The following is a 26,926-nucleotide window of genomic DNA, read 5'->3' on the forward strand; positions in this document are numbered from 1 at the left end:
CCAGCTTGACCACCTCCTCCAGCCAGTTTGACCATTTGGCCATGTTCCTGGCCAGCTTTTGACTTCGATCTCAACCAATCATCGCCGCTATCCTGGTTTCTCAGCATATTGCTGGGCGCTTACCTCCCATTTCTCACAGGTAATGGGACGGACGTTGTTCAATATGGCGAGCCCCTCCCCACCCGCTAAGAGAGCGTGACTACCGCCCATCATAGATAATCAATGCATTCACGCTGCTCCCAAGGATCCTGTCGCTCCTTCTTTGTCTCTCCTCTTGCTTCCAACGCAACATTCTTTTCTAGGTTTGACCACTGGTCTCCATCTTGGTACAAGCAGCGCAGGGTTCGCCGCTCCATTTCCAAGGACACAAACACAGGCCAGTTATAGTAAATAAAAAAAACACAGGTAGATAGGATTTTTGAGCAAGGTTCGTTCTCCAAAGCTCTTTACTCGAAGCTTAAGCTGACAATTTCGCAGAGTGCATATTGCCTGGTTATCAGCCCGATTATTCTACTGAAGGAGGTGCGTTAAACTTCGAGTCCCCGGTCTTCCTTAAAACCTCTCGTCCGTGATCTCTTTAGGAGAAATTCCCATAACTGACGATCTCCTTACAGTGTAGGAGGTCGTTGCACATCAATGACCTAGTACGCCTTTCATAGAACAACGTTCTATTTCCAGCTCGATTCTCACGCTCGCCTGAAGTGGACTTGTTCAGTGTGTTTCGGTAACCAACGCTGATTCCAGTCGCCAAACATTACAAAAAAAAAAAAAAAAACCATAAAAAGAAAGTTGAGGTTACGCTGAGAGCTGGCTCTCGTCATATCTTGTGCATATTTTCGCAATCACCGCCGAGTTGTTATTTAACCCTAAGCACAATGTCCGCCTCGAATAACAATCACAACGATTCGCCACAGACTTACGAGCCAACCTCGCCAACGGATTTTGTTGGAAACAATAACCGAAGGTCAATGGCATCATCACCACAACCAATGGCAAGCGGAGTGCAGGAAAGCTCTCCTGACCCAGTGGCCGCTCCAATAACAAGCCCTCGATCTGCCCGGTTCGCGGAAGCAACTGCAATTCACTCGCCTACTGCTATGGAAAACAGTAGATCCCCGTTTGCGGACCCTCCGAACCAGTCTCGGAACCAACCCGATGTCTCTGACGTTGGTTTTGGCTATGTGAACGCACAAGACTCTACGCAGCATGTACCTCATCATGCGGCACCGGTGTCACCACTGAAAAGCGCCTTAAAGGTACCAGGGACACCGGCTCGCACATTAAACCCCCTTAGCCCAACTTTCCGTGAAGAGTTCAATCTAGAAAAGCAGGAGAAGCAGGCAGAGAAAGCAAACGCAAAAGACCTGGTGAGTCAAAGTTGATGCTATCCCGCCATTGCACATTATTGACCAATTCCACCCGGATACCAGGCTATCAAAGTGCGTGTTAGAGTGGCCAAGATCTTCCTTCGCTTCGTCAGCTTTGGTTGTAGTATAATTGTTCTTGCCATTTTATGTACGACTTTGACCATCTTCCACGCGACCAAGAATCTACCTTCAAGGAGTGGCACCACAGCTTGGGCCGTTGGTACCAACCCATGGCCACAATACTTGCTCCTAGCGACTGCGTGTTTGTCGCTGCTCGCTTGCCTGGCTGTTTTCTGGACCTGGAGAAAACGTGGCTATAAGCGTGCAGAGAAGGTTGCGGTCTACTACTCGATATTTTCCGTCGGTTTCTTCGGATTTACCCTCATTCTGTGGGTTGTGGTTGCAGCCGTCTACCAGAATTCCAAGTCCAATGGAGGCAACCAGGATCTTTGGGGTTGGTCGTGTGTAACAGGTAACCAGCGAGCGACAGTGTACGCCAATGATATTGACTATCCGCTCTTGTGCCGACTCCAGGTGAGAATCAATAACCCTCCAACTTCCGAAATTGATGGCTAATATTCAACAGGACTGGGGGCTAGTCTGCGCAGTCATTGAAATCGTTGTCGAAGTCTTGGTTGTTCTTATCTATGCCGTTGTCTTCTACCGATTCTGGTCCAAGCGTAAGCTCGCCAAGTCCATGGGTCGCCGAGACAAGGCCCGATCAGACTTGTACCTAGCCCAGCTACGACTTCAGTCCGCCCCCAACACCCCAGGGTTCCCATTAAGCCCCAAATCACCGTGGGTCTCAACAACAATACAAGATCCCTACTCCCAAGCAGAGAAAGGGGAGGGGACTGCTACGCAGTTTGCAACTCCTGTCTCTCCAACCAGGCCTAAGCCAACTTTTCAACTCCAACCGCCTCCTATTCGTGTGCAGAACGCGACTCCAAAGACAGAGCAGGGAGAGTTTTCCGCTCCGGCCCCTACGCCGTCTCCTCCCCAGGAGCACATGAGTGCCGCGCCAGGAGAGCGAACATACGAAGCTGTGCCGATCCCCGGCGCCTATGCTAGTCCAATGACACCGAGCTTTCCCCAAGGGGCCCGCTAATAAATAGTATGTTGAGAGGGCATATTTGCCACACAACTGAAACCCTATTAGCTACCTCCTGCGTTGAAAAATTCCGGTGTAGATTAGCCTGGCCCGGCGCGGGAAGTCCATTCAAATTGGATCACAAACACACTTGTACTTTTGGAGTTCAATGGGCGTATATATTCTATGTAACCGAAGCTTGACGGAAGCCTGACTGGAATTGGGCGACTGATATAGCACAATATACCTAATACTTTGTTTGTTCCTTGGTCGTTTACCGCCGTTGCTCTGGCAAAGACTGGCAATTCCAACAGCAACCACTCCATTCATTTACTTTTTATGTTGATGCCGCATGTTTGTTAGGTTATACCACTGAGCGAGTTATATTCTCAAGACAATATCAGGATCTATCTACCGATATTCCTTTCACTTTTCCCCGCCTTTGTTTATTGTAGAAAGCAGAAAGTACGAAGTTAAAAGAGGGTATCCCGGCTAGATCCTAGTCTACGTAAGGTAGGTTGCTAACGTCAAATGATACTATGTGCATACCTACTAGGCATACCTTTTTGGAGAATATACATTTCATCATACGGCTCTATGTGCTGGCTCTAGGCCTGTTATATTGCATAAGAAAAGGACAATGAGAATTGGATATTGAAATCAGAAAGCACCAGAGCGATAACCTAATAAAATAAAGGCCTACTAAGCCAACTCCCACGAAACTCCTGAAAAATAAATCCGAACGACATCACTCGTATAGCCTCTCGTGTAGTGCCTTAAGACGAAGGCTAAAAAACAACACTGCGGTCGCTTGCCTCAGGCCGCCGCTTCGTCGAGAATAGCATTTACATCCTTCGTGACGAAGATCTCCTCTAAATTGCCTAGCCCAAGACCACTCGTCTCATCGTCATTTTGCAGCATGAGCCCTTGCTCGTTGGCTAGATGAAGTAGGCAAATGAAGCCAAATGATGTACTAATATCGCGCAGCGTCTCGGGAGCATAGACAGACTTGAGAGAGTTCATTACTTGAGTGAAACGTAAGTGCCCATTGTTCTTGGGATCTTCCAAGTCCGATGACAGCCTTGGGCGTTTATGCATCGGGGTCGGGGTTGGAGGGCCATCGTCATCGGTTCCATGGTGTTCTTCCGGCGGGTTGGTCACATCGCCGGGTTGAGTATCGGAGTCCATTGCGGATATTAGTCTCTCACCCATACCTTTCCACATCTCTGTTTTGAGTCGACGAACATCAACCTTCTTGGCGACTCGCGCGTAGGCAACATAATCAGGTCGTGCTCTCCGAGCGCCCTGCGTAACTAATTGCGATCCGAAGCCACCACCAGGAGTAGCGCCAACCATATTCAGTAAGGCTGTAATACCTGTGGCCCCGCCATTTTCTTCGGCGGATGTGCCCAGAGTCCCACCGGGCGGAGGGGACAACATCTCCCTGGCATCCGCGAATGGGAGGTTGTCATCGTCATCATCGCCCATACCTAGGCCATTCGGGAAGGCAAGGCCATCATCATCGGCGAAGAAGTTGGCATCATAAGCCCCAGGGGCTGCCTCGTCATCACCAGTATCCTCTGTTTTGTGGTTGGCCCAGAATGCCTCATCCATGTCGCCATTACCGGAGGTTTGTTCCTGGCGTCGTTGATTAAAGCTTCGTGGCCCTGTCAACTTTCTCGACCCCATCCGTGCTTTTGGCTTCAGGAAGAGACGGAGTAGTTGCCGCGAGTTGAAGTGTTTATCATCGGGAAGTAGGTTGCGGCCCTTTGTTTTCCATTGTGTCTTTGGGAGCGATATCGTGGAGTTGGAGCTTGCTGGAGTGTAGATCAATTCGGCCACAGCCGGGTCAAGGGGTGCAGAAAAGTCAATCTCAAAAGGTTCCTTTTCCTTTCGTTGTTTTGGCGCCGCACTCGCGACATTCGTAGCAGCATTCTCCTTGATTCGTCGAATCTTCCAATGCTCGGGTCCCGCCCAATTCTTTTGCAATGCGTTATCAAAATAGCTGAGGATATTTTCGTGGTCCCGGCTGCCTGGCTGATGATTGAGTGATATAGCATAAGCATCATCGTTGTCGAGATCTTCTCCATCCCGAGGCTCCTCGCCTTCTAGATCAACGCGGTGCACCTTGAGCATGGGCTCTAGGGCGGCTTCACGAGCCCATGCTTCTCCTCCTCCTCCAAATCCAGCATCATCACTGAGATCGAAGCCAGCCAAGCTTGCATCATCATCATCAAATCCGACAGCATTATCATCATCTAGCATAATACCAGAGGCTTCATTTGACGGGTGTCCCTCCTCGTTTCCTTTGTCATGTCGCCATTCTTCGGGCGCCTTTAAGAGAGGGATATCTAATGAGCCAGTAGGGTCACCAAGGTCGAAATTTTTCAAGGAAGGGCAGATATCTTGCGCTTCAAGTCGCTCGAGGTCCGGGAAGAATTTGCCGGCCAGGGGAGCAATATCTATCTCCACTCCCGCATCGAATGAATCATCGCGAGGCTGTTCCGTGGATTGTGGTTGCGGCGTGGGTTCGGAATCTTCGGGAAACTCTGACTCTGCTCTTGTGTCGTCCGTATCCTTGGAAGTCTCCACGGCGTCATCACTACTATCGAATACGATACGGCCATGCCCATCAATTGCCAGGTGGTTGAGAAGTAGGCCTTTAGCACCGCCTTCGTCAAAATCCGCAGATGCCTTCTTGAACAGCGGGTCAACCGAGAACTCCAACTCGAACTTTTTCAACTGTAGTGAAGCAAACGACGGAGCGAGTGTTGCCTCATGCCCACGCTGGACATTAGAAATATTTGTTAGCTAAGCAGGCTCAAAGTACTCTTCAGGATTCATTTAGACTGTACCTTTTTCCGAGACTTTCTACTAGTGCCCTCTTCGCCGTCTTCATCGTCTTCGGCCCCTTCCCCTTCGGCCTCAGCCTCGCGTGCTTTCTTGTCCCTACTGTCGGCCAAACCACTCAGAAGTTTCCCAGTTTCTGTGGCTACACTGTCAACTCTACTTGTGTAAATCTTCACGCAGCCATCCAATGTGCAACTAGCTTTCTGAAAGTTCACACTGTCCCCTTCCTTCAAGAGAGACATGTCGTGGAAATAGTCAATCAATGCGAAGTTCCACGAGTTCGTCGCATTAATTTTGTTGTCAGTTGCCATTTTCATCCACTCTTCAAAGTTTGCCAAAATTGGCACACGCTTCATCGGGGTAACTCCTCGGCGTCCGTGAGCATCGCTGTCACGACTACGGTGACCAGAGCCTTGGGGTGTGCCGGGACTCATGCTCGATCGGTCATAGGTTGTATATCTGCGCGGCGGCATGGGCGTCTTCACGGCGGCCTTAATTTGATCCATCTGGCGGTCATGTAGGGCCTGGCGGGCCCCGATACGGGCCGCCTTCTCCCCGATATCATCGTTCAACGGGATCCTAATCGAGTTATTAGTGTCGCCTTCACCGGGACATTTATTTTTCAACAGCGAAGACGTACTTCAGAGGCGAGTTCTTCTGGGGTGTAGCAGCGCCATTAGAACGGCGATGTTTTGAGACGCGGGGCATGCTGGATGATGCCGAACAAGAGTAAGGGATGTTCCGGAGTCAGCGAACGCAGTCCTCGCCACGCGGCTACGGTCGCGTAGTCAAGGAGTGAAAAAAAGGATGCGAAAGTGTAGGTCGGCGGCTGATTAGCGATATAATCGCAATAAGAGCATGATCTTGTCGAGCGCAGTGTGTCGGGGATGTGCGGTCGGGATGCGAACAAACAGGAAGGGAACGTCAACAAACAAGAAAGTGCTGGTTCAGCCGTGCCACAGCAACCTGAGGCCGATATTATCACGTGACTACATATCAGCCACATCAATTACGGACAAACATCTTAACGGTACGGGTACGATACGGTAATACGTATTCAATGCACAGCCACCACCGCCTTGGGCTGTGACATCAACATGTGCAAGGCCAGCGGCTTCCAATCAACAACTATCGAGTCTGCTTCTTGCATTTGATATCTGTATCCACTGCCGTGCTTGTTTTTTGGGTTTCTTTGCTGCCTATTAGACTTAGATTATCTCTCCTTTTATCTCTCTCCTTGTTATATCTACCGACCCCCTTCCTGACTCGTGGCTGACCGACCTTCCCTCTGCTACATTTCGAGTTCGCGCCCACGATGACCCCATCACATCATTCACCATGCTTGAAGAACTGACGTCGATATTTCCTCGAATTTCGGTTGACCGAAGACGTCGATACTCTGTTAGGCCATTCTACTGGTCTCTCGTGATCTTCATCGTCCTTGCGGTATTTAGCTGGGGATTGGATCAACGGAGCAGGTCTTCGGCTGCTCATGGTATTTCGAGCTCTTCAGTTCGCTCCTTCATAAAGCGGGAAAATGAACCAGAGGTATTGATCATCACTATATTCCCGGATTTATCCCAGAGAAAAACTTATTGATTATCAATTATCGCTTCAGTGTCGCCAGGTCCGTAATGCGGATGATCAATGTGCTTTTGTTCGCTCGTATTGCCTGGACCATGAAGACGGTTTCTTCTCGTACCTTGAGCTATACTACTGCACCCTTGCAGATGCAAAGCTGCTCGCTTTTGTTATTATCATATTCTGGTTATCCCTTCTATTTAGCACCATCGGGATCGCCGCAAGCGATTTTCTATGCATTGATCTAAGTACGTTGGCCAGCTTCCTCGGCTTGAGTGAGAGCCTGACTGGAGTCACCTTCCTTGCCTTCGGAAATGGAAGCCCCGACGTTTTCTCGACCTTTGCCGCTATGAGGTCCAACAGTGGCAGCCTGGCTATTGGAGAGCTCATCGGAGCTGCAGGCTTTATAACTTCGGTGGTTGCCGGCTCAATGGCGCTGGTGCGCCCATTCAAAGTCGCCCGCAGAAGCTTTGTTCGTGATGTTAGCTATTTCGTGATCGCAATAAGTTTCAGCATGGTTCTTTTGGCGGACGGCCACCTTCATGCTTGGGAGTCTGCCGCTATGGTTGCGTTGTATTTCTTCTACGTTGTACTCGTTGTTACATGGCACTGGTACATAGTTCGACGCCGCCGAGTGCAGGAGAGGAATATGGCGGCTCGGTCCCACTTCCATATACCGGATAACCAGGAACTAGATATCGAAGAAGTGGAAGAGGACGATCCTGGGGTTGCGTCAGAGTCGACTAATCTTCTCCGTGGTGCGACTGTGGAAGACTTTGATGCTCTGGAAAATGCTGAGATTCCGGCTTGGAAAGATGCAGATGAGGACGATGACGCCCGCAACCGCCATCTAGCAGAGATTCGGGACAACATGCGCATATATCGGCCTTCAATGAATAGGCGCAATACGCTCAATCCTATAAGACCGAGTTTGGTTGGCGCATTGGAATTCCAGTCGGTTTTATCTTCGTTGCAGAGATCGAGAAGTCATAATAGGAACCATTCAATCAACCTTGGGAGGTATTCGGATGCCTCGGGCGGTGCGCGGGGACACCGTTCAGAACTGGACAATATGTCCATAGCATCTCATCCTCAGAGCAGCCGCTCCCGTTCTAACAATCTCCTGTCCGTTGATTATGGGACCAATCGCACCCGGGCAGTATCTGCAAATGATGCTATGGGTTTGAGATTAGATACCAATCTCTTTCCCGCTGACAGCACAGCGCAGCCCCAATTAACCGTGAGTAGGCCGTCCATCGATGAGGAATTTGGCACACGACCTCCGCATGCTCCCGAACCCCAGATTGGTACGGGCTTGTCCAGGTCATCTACACCGAGCCCAAGTTCGTCGCGAAGTCCGAGTCCGAGTCCGGGTCCAGGGCCAAACTCCAGACTTCAGGATCCTGGTTTACTTGCCCCGCCAAATGTCATCAGCTCTCCAAACTACTCGGATGCGGCATCTGATTCACGCTCTGTACAGGTGTCCCCAAGGGGTACGAAGTACCCAGCGGGGCCGCAGAATGGCATTCCATCTGACTCATTTAGTCCTTTCCCTTCATACCAAGATGTGCCAACTTCGCCATCTCTGAGGCCACCAACTCCAAGTATTCGTATTCCTGCGCCATTCAGCCCTACCGAACCGTTACAACTTGACGAAGATATACTTGATGGGAGTAGTCGGCGTATGTCTCCAATAAGTTGGTGGCCTCGCTCGCGTTCGCGCCTACATATCGTCCTATCCATACTCTTCCCGACCTTAAATGGATGGAAAGCCAAGTCGGTTTGGGAGCAAATTCTGGGAATCGTCGCGGCTCCTAGTGTATTCCTCCTGACAATCACTCTCCCTGTTGTCGACCCTGCGCCATCTGAAGATACTTCAACTAGTTTACCAGTTATCGTGTCCTCTGCCGACGATTCAAATACGGTAGCGCCTATTGTGCGTCTGCCAGAAGATTCTCCGCTCCTCCAAGCGCACGACTCGAGGGCTGCAACAGAACGTACGACAGTAAGACAAGACAACAAATTCCAATCGGAGCGGGGGCGGTCGCGCTATGACTCTGAACTTCCTGCTGTGCGCGAGCCCGTTGACATACCCACCCCCACAAGGGAGTGGTACTTGTGGCTGGTATATATACAACTCTTCATAGGTCCCCAATTCGTAGCCTTAATTGGTTGGACCACCATAGACGAAGATCTGACGGCGCGCACCTTTCTACTTCTCAGTCTAGGCGGCCTTGTGTTCTCTCTGATATGTCTTGGTGCACTTGTTATCAGCGTACGCCAAACCCGCGGCTCCTTGGGCCACCCTCCAAGCTCGTGGCGCCCAATTCTCGCACTTCTAGGTTTCGTTGTTGCTATCTTCTGGATCGCCATCATAGCTACAGAAGTAGTCAGCCTCCTCAAAACCATTGGCGTCATCCTCAATATTAGCGATTCCCTCCTCGGTCTTACTGTCTTTGCTGTCGGGAATTCCCTTGGCGACCTCGTCGCCAACATCACTGTCGCCCGTCTCGGCTACCCAGTCATGGCCTTGAGCGCCTGCTTCGGCGGTCCCATGCTCAACATCCTCCTCGGGATCGGCCTCGGTGGTTTATACATGACTCTGCATAACAAAGGCTTGCAAACTATCGCCACATCGGAGGTCACCTACGATATCGCTGTCTCCAAAGTCCTTATTATTAGTGGGGCTACACTTCTTGCTACTCTAATCGGGTTACTTATTGTAATACCCTGGAATAATTGGCGGATGGACCGAAAAGTCGGCTGTGGGCTTATCGCACTCTGGTGCGTGACTACGTTGGGTAACGTTATTGCTGAAATTTTCTGGTAAATAACTTGGGAACTGGCCTTTCCTTCTTCTTTTTTGGTTTAGGATACCTACATCGCTGGCCTTGTGGCTTTAGTTTTATGCATATCATTGGAATACCCCTTCCTATGACATAGTCTTTGACTATTAACGAATGTTGTGACTTTCATTGTACCCGGTAGTGTTGTTTTATGTGGATTATTTGGATCAAAAGGCATAGTATTTATTGAGGCCAATATATACACATACATATGACTGAAGGCAGCGCCACGGGAATAAGAAATAAAAAAATTGCAATAGTTCAATAAACTAACAGCTGTACATACATATTTGGAATGTTGAGCACGCACATCAGTTCGGCTGGAAGAGACGGCTAAGACCCGAGATGTAAAATGTATAGAGAACTTGACAAGCCAGCTATGTAGGATATCCAAAGAAGAGGTGTTCACAGCACGCGCCCGGCACTGGAGCTGCTGCTTCGATCGTTGGTCTGAACCTTTTTAAGCCCCCTGCCTGTCTGGATCGAGGCAAGTAGTGCACTACGATCCGAGCCACCAGTTGGGGCCGCGGGGGGACCAGGGGGCGGTGGAGGTCCTGGAGGAGGGGGTGGTGGAGCGGGAAGCCCTGCCGGCGGTGGTGGAGGTGGTGGAGCGCTAGGCGGCGATTCAATTCCGGGCACTGGGGGTGCGGCTCCGGCTGGTGGTGGCGGAGGAGGCGGTGGTGGTGGTGGTGGTGGTGGAGGGGCACCGCCAGCAGCAGGAGATGACTCAGTCTCGGTTGGAATTGGTGGAACTGGCGGAGTTGGGTTATCTTGCACTGGAGTCGCCGAATTGGAGGACGGAGACTGGTTGTCCATGGCACTCAAAGGGCGTGGAGGCGCCATAGTACCAAAGAGGATACTTGCGAGCTGCTTAGCGCTGCCACCGCCTGCGCGATCATCTTCATCGTCGGACGATTCAAAATCAGATCCAGCTGCTGACCAGTCATCGTCGTCCTCTGGACGTGCGCGAGTTTTCCGTTCGAGTGGCACGGAACCTGTAAAGGAGGGCTTCACAGGCTCCTGCTGTTGCTGCTGAGCGAGGCGATGGAATGGGTTAGTGGACTGGGAATCCGCCTTAGGGGTAGCAGTAGCCTGAGCCTCAGGGGTTGTTGCAGCCGGCCAGTCTGTAGACTGTGCAATATTCTTCCTGAAATAGGGGTTCTTGGATTCAGTCTCCGGGCTCAGACTAGCTGGCGCCGCTCGATTGCTTTCTGGTGAACTAGGGGCACTTGTCGGCTCGAGTTCAGGAGCCGGAGGTGTCTTGACAACGGGGATAGCAGGTGCAGGGGGCGCAGGAGGGAGTGATGTTGCGGGGAGGACCTGGCTTTGGGTCGGTGTGCTATCCTGGGGGGTTTCGATGTTCACTGGGCCCTCGCCGTCTGAAGAGCTATCGTCTAAGCCTTCTAGCTCCTGCTGAAGCTGTCGTTCTCGCTCCTTGGCAGCCTCTAGATCTGCTCGTTGACGAGCGAGTCTAGCTTCCTGTTCTTGCGCAGCTTTCTTGGCTTCCTCTCTGCGGCGCTTCTCTTCCTGTTTCTTAACCTTTCCTTCCTTAACCTGCTCTTCAAGTGCGCGGAGACGCTCTTGCTGCGCTTGCTGCGCTTTCTCAAAATCGTCTTCGTGCTGCCTCGCCTCCGTTCTATCAAAGAGAGGAAAGTAAGCAAAACTTATCGATCGACGTAGGTTGGGCATCAGTGGTACTCACTCTAGACGTTTCGTCTCTTCCTCCTGCGTTTGCTGCTCCTCCTTCAGAGCTTGTTCACGGGCTAGCTGTTCAGCTTTAGCTGCCTCATCAGCAGCCCGTTTAGCATCCGCTTGGCCAGTACTATCAGTCCGACCCTTGCGCGAAGGTGGTGCTGGCGGAGGCTTCTTGCCAACAGGCTTCGGTGCCTGGGTGCCGGGAGGTCGCTGCTCTTCAGCAATGCGACGTTGCCTTTCTTCTTCTCGCTTGGAGTCCTCTTCTTCTGCCCGCTTCAGCCGCTCCTCTCTTTCTTTCTTTTCGCGCTCCTGCCGTTGGGTAAGGGTTTCCGTAGCGTCACTTTGAGGCTTCAGACCAGCGGCTGCCATCCGTTCGGCAATTCTGCGTTGGGCGCGTTCCCTTGCAGCGGCAACACGGTCCTCGTGCGTATTTCCAGGTAGAGATCCCGTCGAGCCAACCGACGGTGGTGGCGACGGCCGAGCTACACTTGCATTAGGTACAGGCGATTGGCCGTGAGCCCGCTGTTCCATAGGAGACGATCTTCTCGAGTCCCTAGTGAGATGTTAAATGTTTTGGATTCATATAAAGGAAAACGCAATACCAAGCCCTTAGAACGAAAGATTGGATAAATGGGAGGAAAACTTACTCTTCCTTTCGAATATGCGCGGTACGGCCACCGCGATTCAGGTCGTAAATAAAGTCACGGATAACATCTTCCACGCCCAGAGCGTCTTCCCAGCGTCGCCTTTCGTGTTCACGCGTAGAGCTTTCCCCACCTTCTTTGAGGCTATCTTCTAAGCTTTTAGCAAAGTCCTTGACACTTTCCTCCACGTCGTGAGTCATAGAATCGTTTTTCTCCCTTTCTCCCTTGACCTTGGCATTCTCTCCTTCTAGTCGACGAGTTGCGGCACCCTCATCATCCTGCGAGGCAGGGGCAGGCCTACCCGCAAGTTCGGCAGCGCGAGCTTGCATTCTGGCACGGGCACGTGCCTTAATGCGATCCGATTCCGTCACTGAGCCACCAGGGCCTGTGCCAACAATATTAAGTGCGCTATTAGGGTGTGCTTTGGCATCCTTCAGGCGGAACAGCTCGAGCCTAGCCTCGGCAATTTCGCGCTCAACGCGCCTAACGTCCGAAGCAATCTGCGGTACCTGGTCTTCGTAGGCCTGCAGTTGGCGGCGTAGCGTCCTTCTCTCCGCGCCTGTATCGAGATTGCGAAGAGACGCATGAGGATGGGTGTCAAGATCGTCCTGCAGGCGTCGGACACGATCCATGAGACTTTCCGCCTCCCGGCGGTCTCGCCTGTCTAGTGCATCCTCTTCCTCCGCACGATTCTCATCTTGAAAGTCAACGGCTTCCAGCATTACCTGTGTTTCGCGGATCTTCTTTTTCAGCTGCTCAACTGACAATTCATCTTCGGATTGTGAGGCAGCGGGTGAAGGAGTACGCCCGGTATTACCAACACGGCGACGCGCACTAGAGCGATATCCAGACGCTGCCTCATCATTGTTTTTGAACAGTGTAGCATCTTTGCGGCCAGCACCCGGAGAGACAGCTCCACCTCGGAAAGAATGGTCCTTTAGGTAGCTCACGCCCGTCTTCTGCGGCTGCAGGAATGCACCTGTAGCTTTTCGTTGCTCTGCGTCCTGAGAAAGCATGGACTTGATAGTGCCGATTGAATCATTCAAGTTTCTCGTGGATGGAGGGATGAGTTCCGGAGGTAAGCGACTGGGAACAGGGTAGCCGTTGAGTTTCCTGTAAATCAAATGCATAGCCACTGCGAACTCGTCCATATTGAGTCTGCCGCGGTTATGAGGATCGGCGAGGGTCCAAATGGTTTCCAAATCATTCCTATTCAAGCCACTTTGTCCCATAATCTCGATCGCGGTATCGCCACCAATGAACCCCTTGCGAAGACCATCCCATGCACGGAAAAGATCATCGTATATTCTCTTTTCCTCCTTTGTGATAGCCCATGGAATATTTGCATTCCCAGTGATCCCGGCAGTGGAGAACCCACCTTCACGACCCGGTTGAGGCATCAGCTGCTGCTTCAAGGCGTCGATGTTGGGCAATCCTGAGGCAGGGGCATTAACAAAGCCCCATTGTCCAGGGATTCCTGTGGGCTGTGCCACCAATCCACCTGTTTGCGCCGGACTGAGGTTGGAACCGAATCCTGTTGGCATTGGGGGCATTGGGGGCCGAGGGCTAGTATAGCCTGTTGGCTGTGGGTTATTTAGCAAGCCCATCTGGGGGGGTTGGAGACCTTGTTGAGGAGCTTGCCCAGGAAAACCAGTGGCTTGTGTGGCAAGAGCCTGGTTTTGACCTGGGAATGGAGCATTTGGCTGGAACCCTGTAGGTTGTGGAAATCCGGTGGGTTGTGCGGTAAGCTGAGAGAGGAGTTGGGAGTTGTTAGGCTGTTGCGGTTGCGGTTGTTGGGGCGCTGGGGGGGCTGCTTTGTTCTCTAATAATGGCGCATCAAAGCTAGGAACATTCGTCCTGCTGAGAGGTTCTGGTTGTGTATCGGGAACCTGAAACGAAATAATGTCCACCATACTCGAGACCTCGTTCTTGATTGTTTCGGGAAGGGCAGCGGGTATATCCCTCCCTGTGATTCGAATGTTGCAAAGGTACATGGCGAGGGCAAATTCAGGGAAGAGCAGTTGTCCGGATTTAGTGGTGTCTGATAGCACCCTGCAGATTGTAAGCTCAAGTCGTAGATGTGTTAAAAGGGTTTGTCGTGCTCACCAAATCCTCGACAGGTCACTTCCCGAAAGCTTCGATCGAAGAAGAAGCTCCTTCACCTTGTCACCTATAAAACGACACATGTCAAAGGGATATCCCAGGAAATTTTTAACAGTATAAACTTGTCCAACTAACCAGTCATTGCCTGATTATCACCCACAGCGGATTTGAAGAGCTGCTCGAATTTGGCCTGGTCCTGTGCCGTTATGAACGATAAGCGGATGTTTGGAATTCTTCCAGCGGAAGGCTTGGGTGGCGGGGTAGGCGCAGCTCCTAGCCCATCCTGGAATGAGTTGGCTATGTCAGAGGAGGTCTGCATCCCCGTTCGAAGCGGAAGGTTTGCAGATGGCGTAACCTGTATCTGTGGACCCTGACTCTGAGGGGGGAGCCCGCCATATTGAGGTTGTTGTGGTGCTGAGGCGAAACCGGTTGGTTGGGGTTGTTGATGTTGTTGATGTTGTTGCGGCGCTTGCTGTGCCGGCGCACCGGGGAAACCGGTATACTGAGGCTGAAGCTGTCCAGGCGCAAACCCCGTTGCTTGCGGTTGCAACTGAGGACCGCCAAACGCGGATAGCTGAGGTCCATAACCGGTAGGCTGAGGGGCAAATCCAGTCTGTTGGGCAGGCTGCTGTTGGCCCGCTGGGAATTGCGAGTATGGAGACTGCTGCTGCTGCTGCTGCATGTAAGGTTGCTGCCCGGGGCGGGTGCTGTTGGCACCGCCCAGGAAGGAATTCGGGGAAGAGTACATTAATAAAGCTGCAACTGCATTGACAACAATAGAGATTCACAAGGATGCAAACTAAAACCAAGACAATGGGCAAGTAAAACGAGGGATATGCGGAGGGGGGAATAGCGGGCAGGCAGCGATGAGGACAGACGGGGCTCAGGAGCTTCAGGCGACGCTGGGCGTTCCTCGCGGAAACAGGGACACGCACCCGCGCTAACCCAAAAGGGACGCTGAGTCAGCAGGTACAAGCAACAAACACCAAAGGATTATCTAGGGAAACGAAACGTTAGCTACGTAGTCAAGGAGTTGGGCTGCGACTTATGTTCTACTATATACAATGATTCTATAGAAAGGGATTTGCCACTAAAGTGAGTATCAGCGATCAATCATGTCATTGCATCCAGACATGTAGTATCGAGTATAAAAGGTTGGAGACCAAGTAGCTCCACTCAACAGATAACTAGAAAGAAGGCAATGAGGATTAGGGAGAGCCGACATGAGACAGAGCACGCATGACCAGCTGCGCACATTAAGACAGAAAGAAAACAACATGGCCGTGAAAAAAGAAAAGAAAAGAAACTAATATCTCAGGATTCATGAATGAATGGTGCTAACTATATTCCGTCCGGAGCACCATTTTGCTGCGGTTGTGTAGCTCCAACCATCTTGCGTAACTCGTATTCTTTGGTAAACTCCCGGGATAAGATGCCGAGGTCACGCACTAGCTCGTTGCATGCGGTGATGACAGCCTCTTTCGGGGCGATTTCGCCATCTGTTTGAACACGGAGAATAAAGTTGGGAACAAGCGGATGGGGAACCTAACAAATTAGTCGCCATACAACCGAGATCAAGATGAGAGGAGATTTGCTCTGGGCATCATCACAAAGCATCAAAAAGGGTGGCATACCTTGTATGCGGCGAATAGAACATGGGAGCTCTGGAGGAGACGAGAACGGATCAAGTTTCCAAGTGTGTGGTCTTCTTTGTTGAAGGTAAAGATTGCTGATGAAGGGATCCCTATCGGATGAGGACATGTCAGTCATTGATGACTTTGTCAGTCAATATGAACAGGGCAAAAACACACGGGTATCAATTTCCATTTCGACTTTGCTTTCGCCATTCCCAAGGACGAACGACTCGTATCTATATTCCCATGCAGGTCAGTGAGATGTCACGGCCGTGTAAAATATCAACGCTGCAATCATGAAGTATTGAATTATCAAAATGCAGATTCTAAAGCTGATGTGAAGGATCAGACCTAGGCTGCTGGTCATTCTCCACATCAATGGATGAATGGGAACCTTTATGGGTACTGTAGGTGTTCCTAAACCGAGCGTAAAGAGTTTCGGTGGAAAATATGTGTTGCAGTCTGTGTTCCCTAGCGGGATACATGGCTTGCAAGCAGAGGTGTGAAGACGAGATACAAGACAGAAAGCAAGTTGGTATTCAAAGGGACGCAAGTAATTGTCAAATGAAGAGGGTTGAGTGAAACAGAATTGGGTAACATCAACAGCAGTCATCCGCAGGCACTAACAATCAGACGACGAGGGGATTATTCGCAGAACCCCAATTCGGAAAGAGGGAATATTGCACTCCTTGCAAATCTGCAAATTTCATGGTTGGATCATAGACACAGAGATGGACTGTATGCACTTCAAAAACAACTCGAATGTACAAGAGGAAGGTGTAGGCGCAACAGTGACCTAAAAGCATGTTCTTACCTATCAGGCGCGTTCATCTTGACTCGGAGGAACCCAGCTAACTGAACTGAGACTGGTTCTAAATGTCCAAAAAAAAAAAAAAAAAAAAAGAACCAAAATCGAGCGACTATGAGAGATCTAAATCCCAAGTCACAGATGTGTGGCAGGTATCAAGAACGACGGTATGCTCGAAGAGCTGTGCTTTGCTCTCCTTCGGTCCGGAGTCCTTCAGCCCCAGTGCAGACTTCCAAGAGGAACGAAAAGGCGATATCGCACGTTAAAAATCCAGCAATGCTTTCGAGGACCTTCTGAGGGAGGTAAAAGAAGAGACTTCAATATAAAGTTGTGATCGGTTCAAGGATAAGAATATTGATACTCGAGAAAAGGACGTATTGCAGACAGCTATACGGGTATTATTATATGACGGTCGGCGTCGAAGAAATATGAAGAAACAGGCGAAATGCGAAAGACTGGAGACAGAGGGGATGGCCGTCTTTGTATATCAACTAATGAATCTGAGTGGTGCCGAATATAAAGAGTGCTGGAAGATCTTCGATGTGCCACCCAGGATAAAAGTCACATGATTCAAAATCACGTGGATAGTGGGTCTTTGGCCGGCCTAGATTCTTTCAAGTTCAACTTAATCATATTTATGATTGTCTCACTGAAAATAATAGGCAAAGGTTGAGCAGTGATTTCTAATCATTATCGCTGAGTTTACTATAAATAGCGCAGAGTCCAAAATATTTACTCGTATACTTATAGATACTCCTAATAGTGCCCAAAATATAGACTTGGACACTGAGCAAGTGAGCATGCCTGGGTAGATCTACATGATCAAACCAAAAAAGAAGCTTTAGCAACCGAATAGCCGACAGGACCGTGGCCAACTCTCTATGCCCCGATGCCCCGGAAACACTGAAACACGTTGTAATCCAAGAACTGAAAAGCACTATGCCCCCAAACTCAGCTCTACAACTGGCCTACCCATGGACTAGGACGCCTCTAGTGGCGTCAGCCCCAATGCTAAACATCGCCTCTGCGGCGCTTGCCGTCGCAGTCTCCACGGCAGGTGGACTGGGGTTCCTGGCCGGTGGCTTCGACGTATCAACCCTAGGGAGCAATCTTGAAGAAGCGGCCCAGCTCATCAAAAAATCCGACTCCACAATCCAACGACGTTATGCTAGCACCGGCATCCTCCCGATCGGAGTCGGCTTCCTGAACTGGGGCGCCGACCTGCCTAAGTCTATCGCCGCGATTAAGGAGCACCGACCATGTGCTGCCTGGCTTTTCGGCCCTAAAACTACGCCTGATGACCTCCATCCCTGGGTCGAAGAGGTGCGCGCCGTGACCGATCGCAAGACCAAGATCTGGGTCCAGGTGGGTTCTGTAGCCGAGGCGGTCGCCATCGCAGAAGCTTTGGATCCCGATGTCTTGGTTGTGCAGGGGTCGGATGCAGGTGGCCATGGACTGGCCCGGTCGGCATCTATAATAACTCTTGTACCGGAGGTGCAGGATGCGCTCGCCGTGCGAAAACTCAAACAAGAGATACCTCTTGTTGCGGCTGGAGGTATAGTTGACGGGCGGGGAGTGGCTGCATCCCTTGCCCTTGGGGCTTCAGGCGTGGCCATGGGGACTAGGTTCTTGGCCTGCTCTGAGGCGCAGATCGCACGAGGATATCAGGCCGAGGTCCTCCGGGCATCTGATGGGGGTGTGTGTACCGTTCGCTCGACGGTATATGATCGAGTCAGAGGAATCTTGAGTTGGCCCGGGCGATATGATGGGCGCGGGGTGATCAACAAAAGTTATGTTGATGCTGTAGAGGGAGGTATGAGTGATGAGGAGAATAGAGTACTCTATCAGAAAGAGTTGAAAAAGGGTGACTCGGGATGGGGTCCGAATGCTAGACTAACAACATACGCTGGTACTGGAGTTGGGCTTGTACGCGAAGCACTCCCCGCCGCCAACATTGTAGCAGATGTGGTCGAAGAGGCACAGAATACGCTGCAACATCTTAGACTATAGAGAAGCGAACAGCAGCATCTAATTAGATATGTATGACGACTCTGAGATCTATACCAGCATCGGCTGTGACCTGCGTTATCAGTATGGGCTAAACGCCAGGGCAGTTCTAGTGGCACGTTGACCACTGTTTGGAATTACACTATCCCATTTAGTTTTGAATGGGCGGCAATGGACCCATTAGGTTGGAATATTTCCAAACAATGGAAAACAGAGTACCTTGAAATGCAGCTCTAGCATATCCGGTCTGTATGTGTCAGACCCTAACTTAGGGCCATGCAAGTGTCTTGAGGTATTATAAATCAGCGTAAATGTATACATAAAATGCAAATAATGTCTCAGGATAACGCCGGAAAAAACAAAAACAAAAAACAAAAAAAATTCTACTCCCACTCATTAATGTACCGCACTCAATAAATCTTCTCCAAAGCTCGACGTCTCCTTTTTTACTTTCCAGTTGCTTCGTTTCTTCTCTCGTTTCTTCATCATTTCCGCCCACCCCTCGTCATCGTCTTCTTCATCAGGTTGAGCGTTGCTATTGAGCTTAGAGGGGGCCGTGAGCGTCCTGCTGTAGCTGGATACCGGACGTATAGTTGAGCTCGACGGGGTTGTATTCGCAGAAGGGGCTAGGTAAGTGGCTCTGCGGTTTTCATCGTTCCATGGCTTGGACGGAGGGAGGAAGCTAGTTGACTCAGCTTCGGCTGGCAGCGTAGAAACCGGCCTGTATCGGGGTGCTAATCCGACATTGCTGCGCTCCGATGGCGCAAGCGACGGAGCATACCCAGCCCCACCCGGAGTGCCTGGTCTAATACCCCCAGAGACAAATGGACCAGCCGGACTATTTAACCTCGAGGAGACATTTGGGTCGAGCATGCTCAAGGTCCTTTGATTCCCTCCATAGCCCGAAGGCGCATTATTAAATGCCCCACCGGCTGCTGGCATCGAGGACGGTCTCCCACCGTCTGCTTCCGGGGTGAAGGGAATCGGGAAATTAGGGGATGCGAGCTGTTGGGGAGGGGCCTGCCCTCCCTGCATTTGAAGCATCTGCTGCATCCACTGCATCTGCATCTGCATCATGCTACTCATCTGTTGGGACAACTGAATCTGAGCCTGCTCCGTCGCGGATGGCTGGAGATTAGGTGCGTTGGCTATGTTCATACCAAGCATCGTATGAGGTCTGGGAATGCCACCTGGGTTCCCCATTGGCCCCGGAAGGCCGGGCTGTTGTTCATACATTGCTTGAGTGTTCGGACTTCCGCGCCTCATCGCTCTGGCTCGCTCTTCGGTGGCGATGACGCCAACCAATCCACCTGGAGGTAGGGCAGAAGAGGAGCCTGCGGCGGCAGACGGGCCCCCATACACCGAGCCCCCTCCTCCTAGAGCTAGAGATTCCCTGTTTGATGGTGTGACTAGACCAGCGCCATAATAGGGATCCCTTGGAAGGTTTCTGGCGAAAGGAGGCAAACCGACTCGATTACCACCTCCGACCTCCGAGCCTGCAGACCCTAGGTGTGGCTGATGATATGACGCACGTAAATTCTGCATGGAGTTAGATGACATCAATCGGCTTGGTGGACGATTTCGGCTGGGAAATCCGTGGGCCGCCAATATGCCGAGTGGAATCTCTTCATCATCCTCCTCCTCACTACTTTTCCCACTCCCAGCTTGGGTAGCCGGGTGGACCGGAAAATTCGTCAAGTTCGGCGTGCTGCTGTTGGCTCGATCTTCTGGGCGAAGGGAGGGAGAGGGAGACTGCTGTCCGGTTACCTTCATCATTTGTTGCCGATATACAGATAGGTGAGCCTCCTGTTTTCGACGTTGCCTCTCAGTCTCACGATTTTTCTCTGCTTCATCCTCGTCGTCAAAATCACTTCCTGCAGAGTCTTCGCTGTCGGACGCATTGTCAGTGTTTGCTCTCTTCAGTTCCTGCTGCTGCCGATAGTGTTCAAATTGGGACGGTGTCATGATCTTATTAGATGACGGAGGCGGTGGAGGTCTATTTTCGTATTCCACGGCTAGCCGTGCATGAGCTGCAATTGATGCATCAACATTGTCGTCGGTTTGGTCAGAGCTGGGTGAAAATCTGATTCCATCAGACGTGGTCTTGGTTGTATTCCCGTGACCGAACAAAGGAACATCATCATCTGCTTCAGAGTCCACCGAGTTCAAAGTATGAGCCTGGGAGGCTCTCTTATTCGAGGTGAGCGATGCCGTAACCAGCTTGGCATCTTCGTCGTCAATAGCACTCGTATCCCGTTTGGTAGAAAACAAGATGCTCCTCCGCAAACCTTTATCAGTCGCCATTTTTGGCTTCTCTAAAGAACGATGGGATGTGGTATTGGCATGCACGTCGTTGATCATCGGCGACGACTTTCTTCGCGCCCCCAGGGGAGGTGGGATCATAGTCGAGTCCGAGTAGTTGGATTGGAATGCAGAGGTATCATCCTGCGGTGAGTCGGCAGCGCCTAAAAGACCCTCCTCCGAGTGCCGGCTACCCCATGAGTAGGGGGAAGGATCAATCTCCTTCGAGCGATCCGTGCTTATGGGCGGGGGTCGCGGTGACCTTTCCTCTTTATTCGAGTGCGTGGGATGAGAATTGGAGCTCTATCTCAATGATTAGTTTTTCACTCACCGCACAGTAAAGTTTTAATAGTAGGGAGAAGGTTAACGCCATACGGAGTTCTGTGTCGATTCCTGCGCATCATGTTTGCCAATACCGTCAAACATATTCCCAAAATTGTCGTCCATTCGGCCAATTTGGAACTCGGTAGCCAAAAGTTTTGGTGGCGTTGCTGTGCTCGTTGTGCTATTCGTGGTTGCTGTCTCCGGCGATGGTGGTCGTTGTGGAGCTTGTGCAGGTGTTTTCGAGAATCTTCCACCAAAAGAGAACGTTCGACCAGCTGCACGCAGTGCACTTGAGAGAGGCGGCACGGAAATATCGTGAGGGCTTTTGGATGGCGGGGGTTGGGAATCAAAATGGGTCTGTAGGTCGGTAGAGCGACGATTTGATGAGTTCATACGAAGTGCTGTTGTTGGGCCCTCAAACGAGTGACCTCCAGTACTGCGCGTTGTTAGCATCTAGCTTTAGAATAGTGAATGCTGTAAGATAGGGCGAGGGGTTGGTACAGGTCTCTATACGCAGGGCCATGAGACCCAGCAAAAATGTTGTCGTCTTCCGGTGGAGAATATGAATGGGATCCATCCCCGGTCCTGCCGCTTAAGAGATTACCATCGCTGAGGGATTTCCTTCCAGTAGAAGGACGCTCAAAGACTCGAAATGACGACTGAGGGGGGTTTTCCACCTCCTCGAGAGCGTTTCCTGACGATTTCCGCCGAGCGAAACCTTTGAACGGCTTGATCGGCATCTGGTCGACGTAGCGGTCACAACACGGGTATAACTTGAAGAACAAAAGACAGCAGCCCTTGTAGCCGCGACACTGCCAATGGCTTTCCCCACTTGCAGCTAGTTGTTTCCCATAAACGAGGCGAGCGGCAGTTTGTGATTTGCGATGTCTCAAATCACTCAAATTCCGACTGGGTGGGGCTGATTTTCGCAAGACGCCGAAGAATTAAGTTGGAGTCTCAGCTCTCGAACAAGGAAGCGGCAACGGGGTGTTGAGGTGTAGGCGGTTCGATCAATAATAATAAGAGAGGGGGTTATTTGCTGTCAACGGGGATGGTCAGGAGGACAGTTCTAAATCACGGTTCATATTCGTTGATAGCAGCTGCTCAGGGCGATCACATACCACTCGGCTTGCGGGGATTTGGAAATTAAGTATTAGTAGAATTTTTTGTAGTAGGTAGTGAATTTCGCAGTATTCAGTGACGGCGCCTCGGAAAGCCCGTGAAATCGGCCAGTTTGGAACAGTAACGGATCGGGTGAGAGGGGGGATTCAGTGAGGGCCAAAACGAAAGGAAAGCGCCAAACGACAGAAACCAAGCAGAACCCCAGAAAGTTGGAGGACGGTATGAACAATATTAGGTAGTAATAGAGACGCTGAATCTTGGAAATCAACAATAATAGAAGGTCAATATGTACTGCCGAAAGGTGAGGAGAGGCGGGTTGAGGAAAAGAAAACAGAAGAGTCCGTCAGTCAATGGCGCAGGCGGACCGAACCCTTGAACTTTCAAATCATAAATGGGATGGATTGATTGATGTTGTTCAGTTGCTGGTGGAGCTGCTGCGCTAGTGCCAAATATAGAAAACGCGGCCCTGACCCGAGCTTCTCAGGCGACCTGGTCGCCCAAGGAATTATCAGCAGCCAAATTCCAACAGAACGAGACGGGCTGACAAAATCAGACTTCTGGAGTGCTGCGTATCCCAGAGCAAGGGAGCAATACCACAGCATGGATGCTCTTCGAGGGGGAAAAAAAAAGAAAAAAAAAAAAAAGAAAAACAAGAAAAAGTAAGCGAAACACCCATGGACTGGGAGCCGCGACGTCTTGACGGTTGTGACTACGGTTGAGCCTGGAACAGTGGAACCAGGTGGCCTAAGGTTGGAACCCAAAACAAAGAGAAAGCAACTGGAGTCTGAATGAAGTCTGAACTGTCAGAAAGCCTTGTGGTGATGCTTTCTGCTTCCCACAACCCACTCCTTCTCCAGGAATGAGAGCAGCTCATCATCGTCGTCGTCACCACAGATCTTCGTGATCACCGGCGCATCATCCTTTCTTCATTATTCCATGACCCATCGGATGATCGGAGTGGCCTCCGTTCCAGCCATCGAGGGCCGAAAATATGACATACAAAAATCTTAGCTCCAGTTCTCCAATCTCCACAATCACATCCTCTAGTAAACCTCAGGTGTCCATTCCAAAGCGCCTTCTCCTGGACTTTCGTATACGTAGTCGCCGCTCGTACGAGACTACGAACTTAATATGGCGCACTCTTGACAAGATCGATGGACTAATTCTGCATCTAAGGGAGGGGGGCGCTCTTAGAGGGATCGCCGAGAGAAGCTAACAAGGTCGGCAACTCTGGTGAAAAAGGGGCCACTTGTTATCGAATCTGAGTATTGATAATATGCTCAACAAAACCCGAGAAAGAAGTGTTCGCATTCACACTATTGAAAATCCTGCACCGTCCTTGCCACCGTTGACGGAGCCTTTGAAACCTGGGAGGGCGCCAGGGGAGCGGAGCTAAATTTGTCTCGACTATAAGAAGGTACATAATTTGGCTGCCCTAGCATTCCAGCCTCCGAGACATGCTCTCAGCTCTGCGGTCTGGACTCTTTCTTCTTGTCATTAGGAGGTTCTTCCACTTATGAACATCACTATTGAGCGAAGACATGCACCTGGAACTGAAAATCTGCCCTCTTCATCCAACCCTCCTCTATCAGTGGACTCCTCAACTGAACCCCCAGATTGAACCTGCGACATTTAAGGACTGGTACCTAATTCACGAGTTCTGTGGGTCTGGTGTCGCACCACGCAGTGAATCTGAGCCTGGCAGCAAAAGACCATTCCTCCATTCCAGACTTTCCAGTTCTGACCCAGCAGAAAATCATCAGCGCACTAACCGTGTTTGAACAGCCTCGGTGCTCATGTGAGAATTGCCGACCACCATTGGTCGACTTTCTGCATTTCTCCAACAGCCCGCAGATTGGAAGTCTGGCATAGGCTATGCAGATCGCCTTATCAGGTTATCTCGAATTCTTGATGGCCCCCGTTTCGTGGATATCGGCTTCACCTTGATTAACGGATATCTGTCGGTTACTGACGTGGGGATAAGTGATTTCGACGTTTGAAAAGCCAAATCGTACTGGTACGTTTCCAGGGTTGTAGTAGGGGACCGTTTCATGATCTTTACTGGTAATAGCAATATCTTCTGGTATATCTCATATTCACTATTCGCATTAGTTAGTACCACCCCTGGTGCACTATCTATCCCCTTTGCGCCATGTATGACCCCCGTGTTCATAAACGTGTTTACAAGCTATTATAGAGCATAAAAACAAGCATGGCCGTTGTAAATACAATTCATTTATAGTCATAGGACTGCTAAATATGAGCAAAGCAAATAAATTTAGAGCAGACACCAGCTCTGGTAAGATTAGAATATAAAGGACTGGAAGTAATATGTGAGTTGTGAGTAATGGTCATTAGTTAACAACCCTGGGAGGTAACGTAGCTTAATCAGAATATTGAAAGTGAATAAGGCCCGTCAAGAAAGGATAGTATCTTGGGCACGTAACCCGCCAATTAATGCCACTCCCTTAGGAACCCGGACCTCTCGTACGTTAAAGCATGCAAAGGCAACGACCTTCTGAATCGCTGGGCAGCATCTGAAAATACGACCCACGAGGTAATCATCCATGACAGTATGGAACGAGACGTCTAGCTCTCTCAGGTTAGGATAGCTCTTTCCCTCCGCAAATACCTCTTCGAAGGCGGCATAGGTTATGTGACGGCAAGATGCGATATTCAAATTCCGTATAGTCGAGCCAGAGTGGCGCATAAGGGCAACGAACCCGTTAGACGCAAGACCAATTGCTTCCGCCGGGCCATCGGGATTTGAATTATCCACATCTCGTGTCGATGAGAGGTCCACAACTTCTAACGAAGAGTTTGGCCAGTCCTCGAATAGCTTGGTAAACCCCTTGTCCGTGCAGGCGGAATTGTCAGAGAACCTAAGTTTTGACAAGAACCTACACTTGTCGTGTATCACCTCAAGTAGTGTATCATCAGCTTGTGGAAACCCTCGGAAGGATAATTTCCGTAAGTTTGGACCAATTTTAGACACCAAATCAAGAAGACTCTCAGCTTTCGTTTCCTTGATCAATGTTAACGACAGCTGCTCCAGGGACTGCAAGGTTGAAATTGCTTGAAGCGAATGATCGGATATTTTCCAGCAATCAATGAGCTTTAGGCGTCGAAGACGAGTACAGAATTGACACATAACTTTGATACTCTCGTCGTCTAAAGAGAAGTCCAAGTTTGATAGCCTGAGAGTTTCAAGTCGGCCACCTAGTTTCTCGAACATTTTTCGCCAACGCGAATCAGATACTAGATTCGCAGCATCCAGTTGCAAATGGTTGATATTGAGGTCCCGGTCGATCATATAGTCCACGACATTGTCTTTTAATTGTCCAGCAAACCGGAGGTTGACGTTAGTCAAAGCTGGCATGAACGTGAAAACTTTCTGGAAATCGTCCGTCTCGAGTCCTAGATAACTGGGTCAGAAAAAATTATAATATCATTAACGGAAAACACTGCAATAAGATTCCAACTTACTTCCTGAATCGCAGATATCAATAAAGCCTAGATCGGGCCGAAGGAAAAGATTCAAGGTTCTCGGGGTCAAAGCTCGTCGTTTTGACAAAATCTGGCTAAGACGGCGTAAAAGTTGCCATGGCAAGTCACCGAATTCCTCGATATTGTTGATATTATCGGCGACTTTCTGCAAAGCATATTAGCTCGCCAATATGTCACTAAAGGTAAGGTATACACACCTTAGTGCACATTTCCACCAAGCTCAAGGCACCGTATCGAGCAATTCCATCGAGAAGGTCACTTTGGTTTTGACGCCGACCAGTCCTCGGGACCTTTTTCTTTGGTTGTGATTTCTTCTCTTTGTCCCCAACCTCCTTGGAACATTTTGCGCAGAGCAGACCCCCATTAGGCCCTGTTTTACTATATGGCGTGACGGTAAAACGCTTGCTGCAAATTTCACAGTTTCCTAGCTGGCCAGGCATTGGCCGAGAGCGTTCATCCATCATCTCTTTCGCGATGAAGTCATCATCATCATCATCATCATCTGGCTCACCTGTACGTCGAGCCTTGCGACGAGCAAACTCCTTGCTCCGCTTGATTTTTGCAAGCGCAGCTGTCTCTTTTCGCTTGCGCTTCTTTCTCTCCTCGGGCGTCTCACCAACCTCATCTTCATACTCATCATCGTCTGCAGGCTGCTCTTCCTGTTGCTCGTTGGCTTGGTCCTCCGCCTCTCTTAATCTCCGTTGGTAGTCTTCATGAATCTGGGCCGCAGAGATGTTGTTGGACTAGCAGCATTCGACGTGAGTAAATCCCGAAACATGGAAACAGACTTCGAAGACTTACAGCGAGGAAATCAGTGAGGGCAGAATGTCTAGATGTCATTAGTTTTCACCGGGAGAAATGAGCATGAAGTAACATACGGGCCCCTAATTTGGTTCCTTGTTTGCCTTCGATCTGACCTGCTGGCGATCAGTAACTGAAATCAAAGCATGTCATATATATCTTACATTTTAATAAAATAAAACAAAATGGTAAAAGGTAGGTGCTCGAAAACTGAGGTATTAGATGGCCTCTCAAGTCACAGGACTC

At 50.3% G+C, this 26,926-nt stretch overlaps 8 protein-coding genes across 8 annotated transcripts; 3 read left to right on the top strand and 5 right to left on the bottom strand.

Annotated features, from left to right (window-relative positions):
- Positions 1–875: 875 nt before the first annotated feature.
- APUU_60514S (uncharacterized protein) lies at positions 876–2,475 on the top strand (the record flags this gene model as incomplete). Its single annotated transcript, XM_041693762.1, has 3 exons — positions 876–1,367; positions 1,431–1,901; positions 1,954–2,475. 3 exons carry the CDS (start codon positions 876–878, stop codon positions 2,473–2,475), a joined length of 1,485 nt encoding a protein of 494 aa, XP_041559660.1.
- A 798-nt stretch (positions 2,476–3,273) lies between these two features.
- Positions 3,274–6,015, bottom strand: APUU_60515A (condensin subunit BRN1; the record flags this gene model as incomplete). Its single annotated transcript, XM_041693763.1, has 3 exons — positions 3,274–5,244; positions 5,313–5,886; positions 5,948–6,015. 3 exons carry the CDS (start codon positions 6,013–6,015, stop codon positions 3,274–3,276), a joined length of 2,613 nt encoding a protein of 870 aa, XP_041559661.1.
- Positions 6,016–6,645: 630 nt separating this feature from the next.
- APUU_60516S (sodium/calcium exchanger protein) lies at positions 6,646–9,718 on the top strand (the record flags this gene model as incomplete). Its single annotated transcript, XM_041693764.1, has 2 exons — positions 6,646–6,855; positions 6,926–9,718. The coding sequence occupies 2 exons, from the start codon at positions 6,646–6,648 to the stop codon at positions 9,716–9,718; spliced, it is 3,003 nt and encodes a 1,000-aa protein (XP_041559662.1).
- Positions 9,719–10,139: 421 nt separating this feature from the next.
- On the bottom strand, positions 10,140–14,924 carry pan1 (actin cytoskeleton-regulatory complex protein PAN1; the record flags this gene model as incomplete). Its single annotated transcript, XM_041693765.1, has 5 exons — positions 10,140–11,370; positions 11,437–11,982; positions 12,077–14,125; positions 14,180–14,243; positions 14,312–14,924. 5 exons carry the CDS (start codon positions 14,922–14,924, stop codon positions 10,140–10,142), a joined length of 4,503 nt encoding a protein of 1,500 aa, XP_041559663.1.
- A 593-nt stretch (positions 14,925–15,517) lies between these two features.
- Positions 15,518–16,641, bottom strand: RPB11 (DNA-directed RNA polymerase II core subunit RPB11; the record flags this gene model as incomplete). Its single annotated transcript, XM_041693766.1, has 4 exons — positions 15,518–15,721; positions 15,811–15,920; positions 15,988–16,046; positions 16,625–16,641. The coding sequence occupies 4 exons, from the start codon at positions 16,639–16,641 to the stop codon at positions 15,518–15,520; spliced, it is 390 nt and encodes a 129-aa protein (XP_041559664.1).
- Positions 16,642–17,557: 916 nt separating this feature from the next.
- APUU_60519S (nitronate monooxygenase) lies at positions 17,558–18,628 on the top strand (the record flags this gene model as incomplete). The annotated part of the gene is made up of 1 exon (XM_041693767.1): positions 17,558–18,628. One exon carries the CDS (start codon positions 17,558–17,560, stop codon positions 18,626–18,628), a length of 1,071 nt encoding a protein of 356 aa, XP_041559665.1.
- A 393-nt stretch (positions 18,629–19,021) lies between these two features.
- APUU_60520A (uncharacterized protein) lies at positions 19,022–21,990 on the bottom strand (the record flags this gene model as incomplete). The annotated part of the gene is made up of 3 exons (XM_041693770.1): positions 19,022–21,229; positions 21,302–21,686; positions 21,752–21,990. The coding sequence occupies 3 exons, from the start codon at positions 21,988–21,990 to the stop codon at positions 19,022–19,024; spliced, it is 2,832 nt and encodes a 943-aa protein (XP_041559666.1).
- A 2,798-nt stretch (positions 21,991–24,788) lies between these two features.
- rad7 (DNA repair protein Rad7, protein) lies at positions 24,789–26,846 on the bottom strand (the record flags this gene model as incomplete). The annotated part of the gene is made up of 6 exons (XM_041693771.1): positions 24,789–25,789; positions 25,859–26,024; positions 26,077–26,622; positions 26,681–26,708; positions 26,758–26,796; positions 26,845–26,846. Coding segments are annotated over 6 exons (1,782 nt in total).
- Positions 26,847–26,926: the final 80 nt, after the last annotated feature.

The sequence above is a fragment of the Aspergillus puulaauensis genome, chromosome 6 (assembly GCF_016861865.1).
Source record: "Aspergillus puulaauensis MK2 DNA, chromosome 6, nearly complete sequence".
Taxonomy (NCBI): domain Eukaryota; kingdom Fungi; phylum Ascomycota; class Eurotiomycetes; order Eurotiales; family Aspergillaceae; genus Aspergillus; species Aspergillus puulaauensis.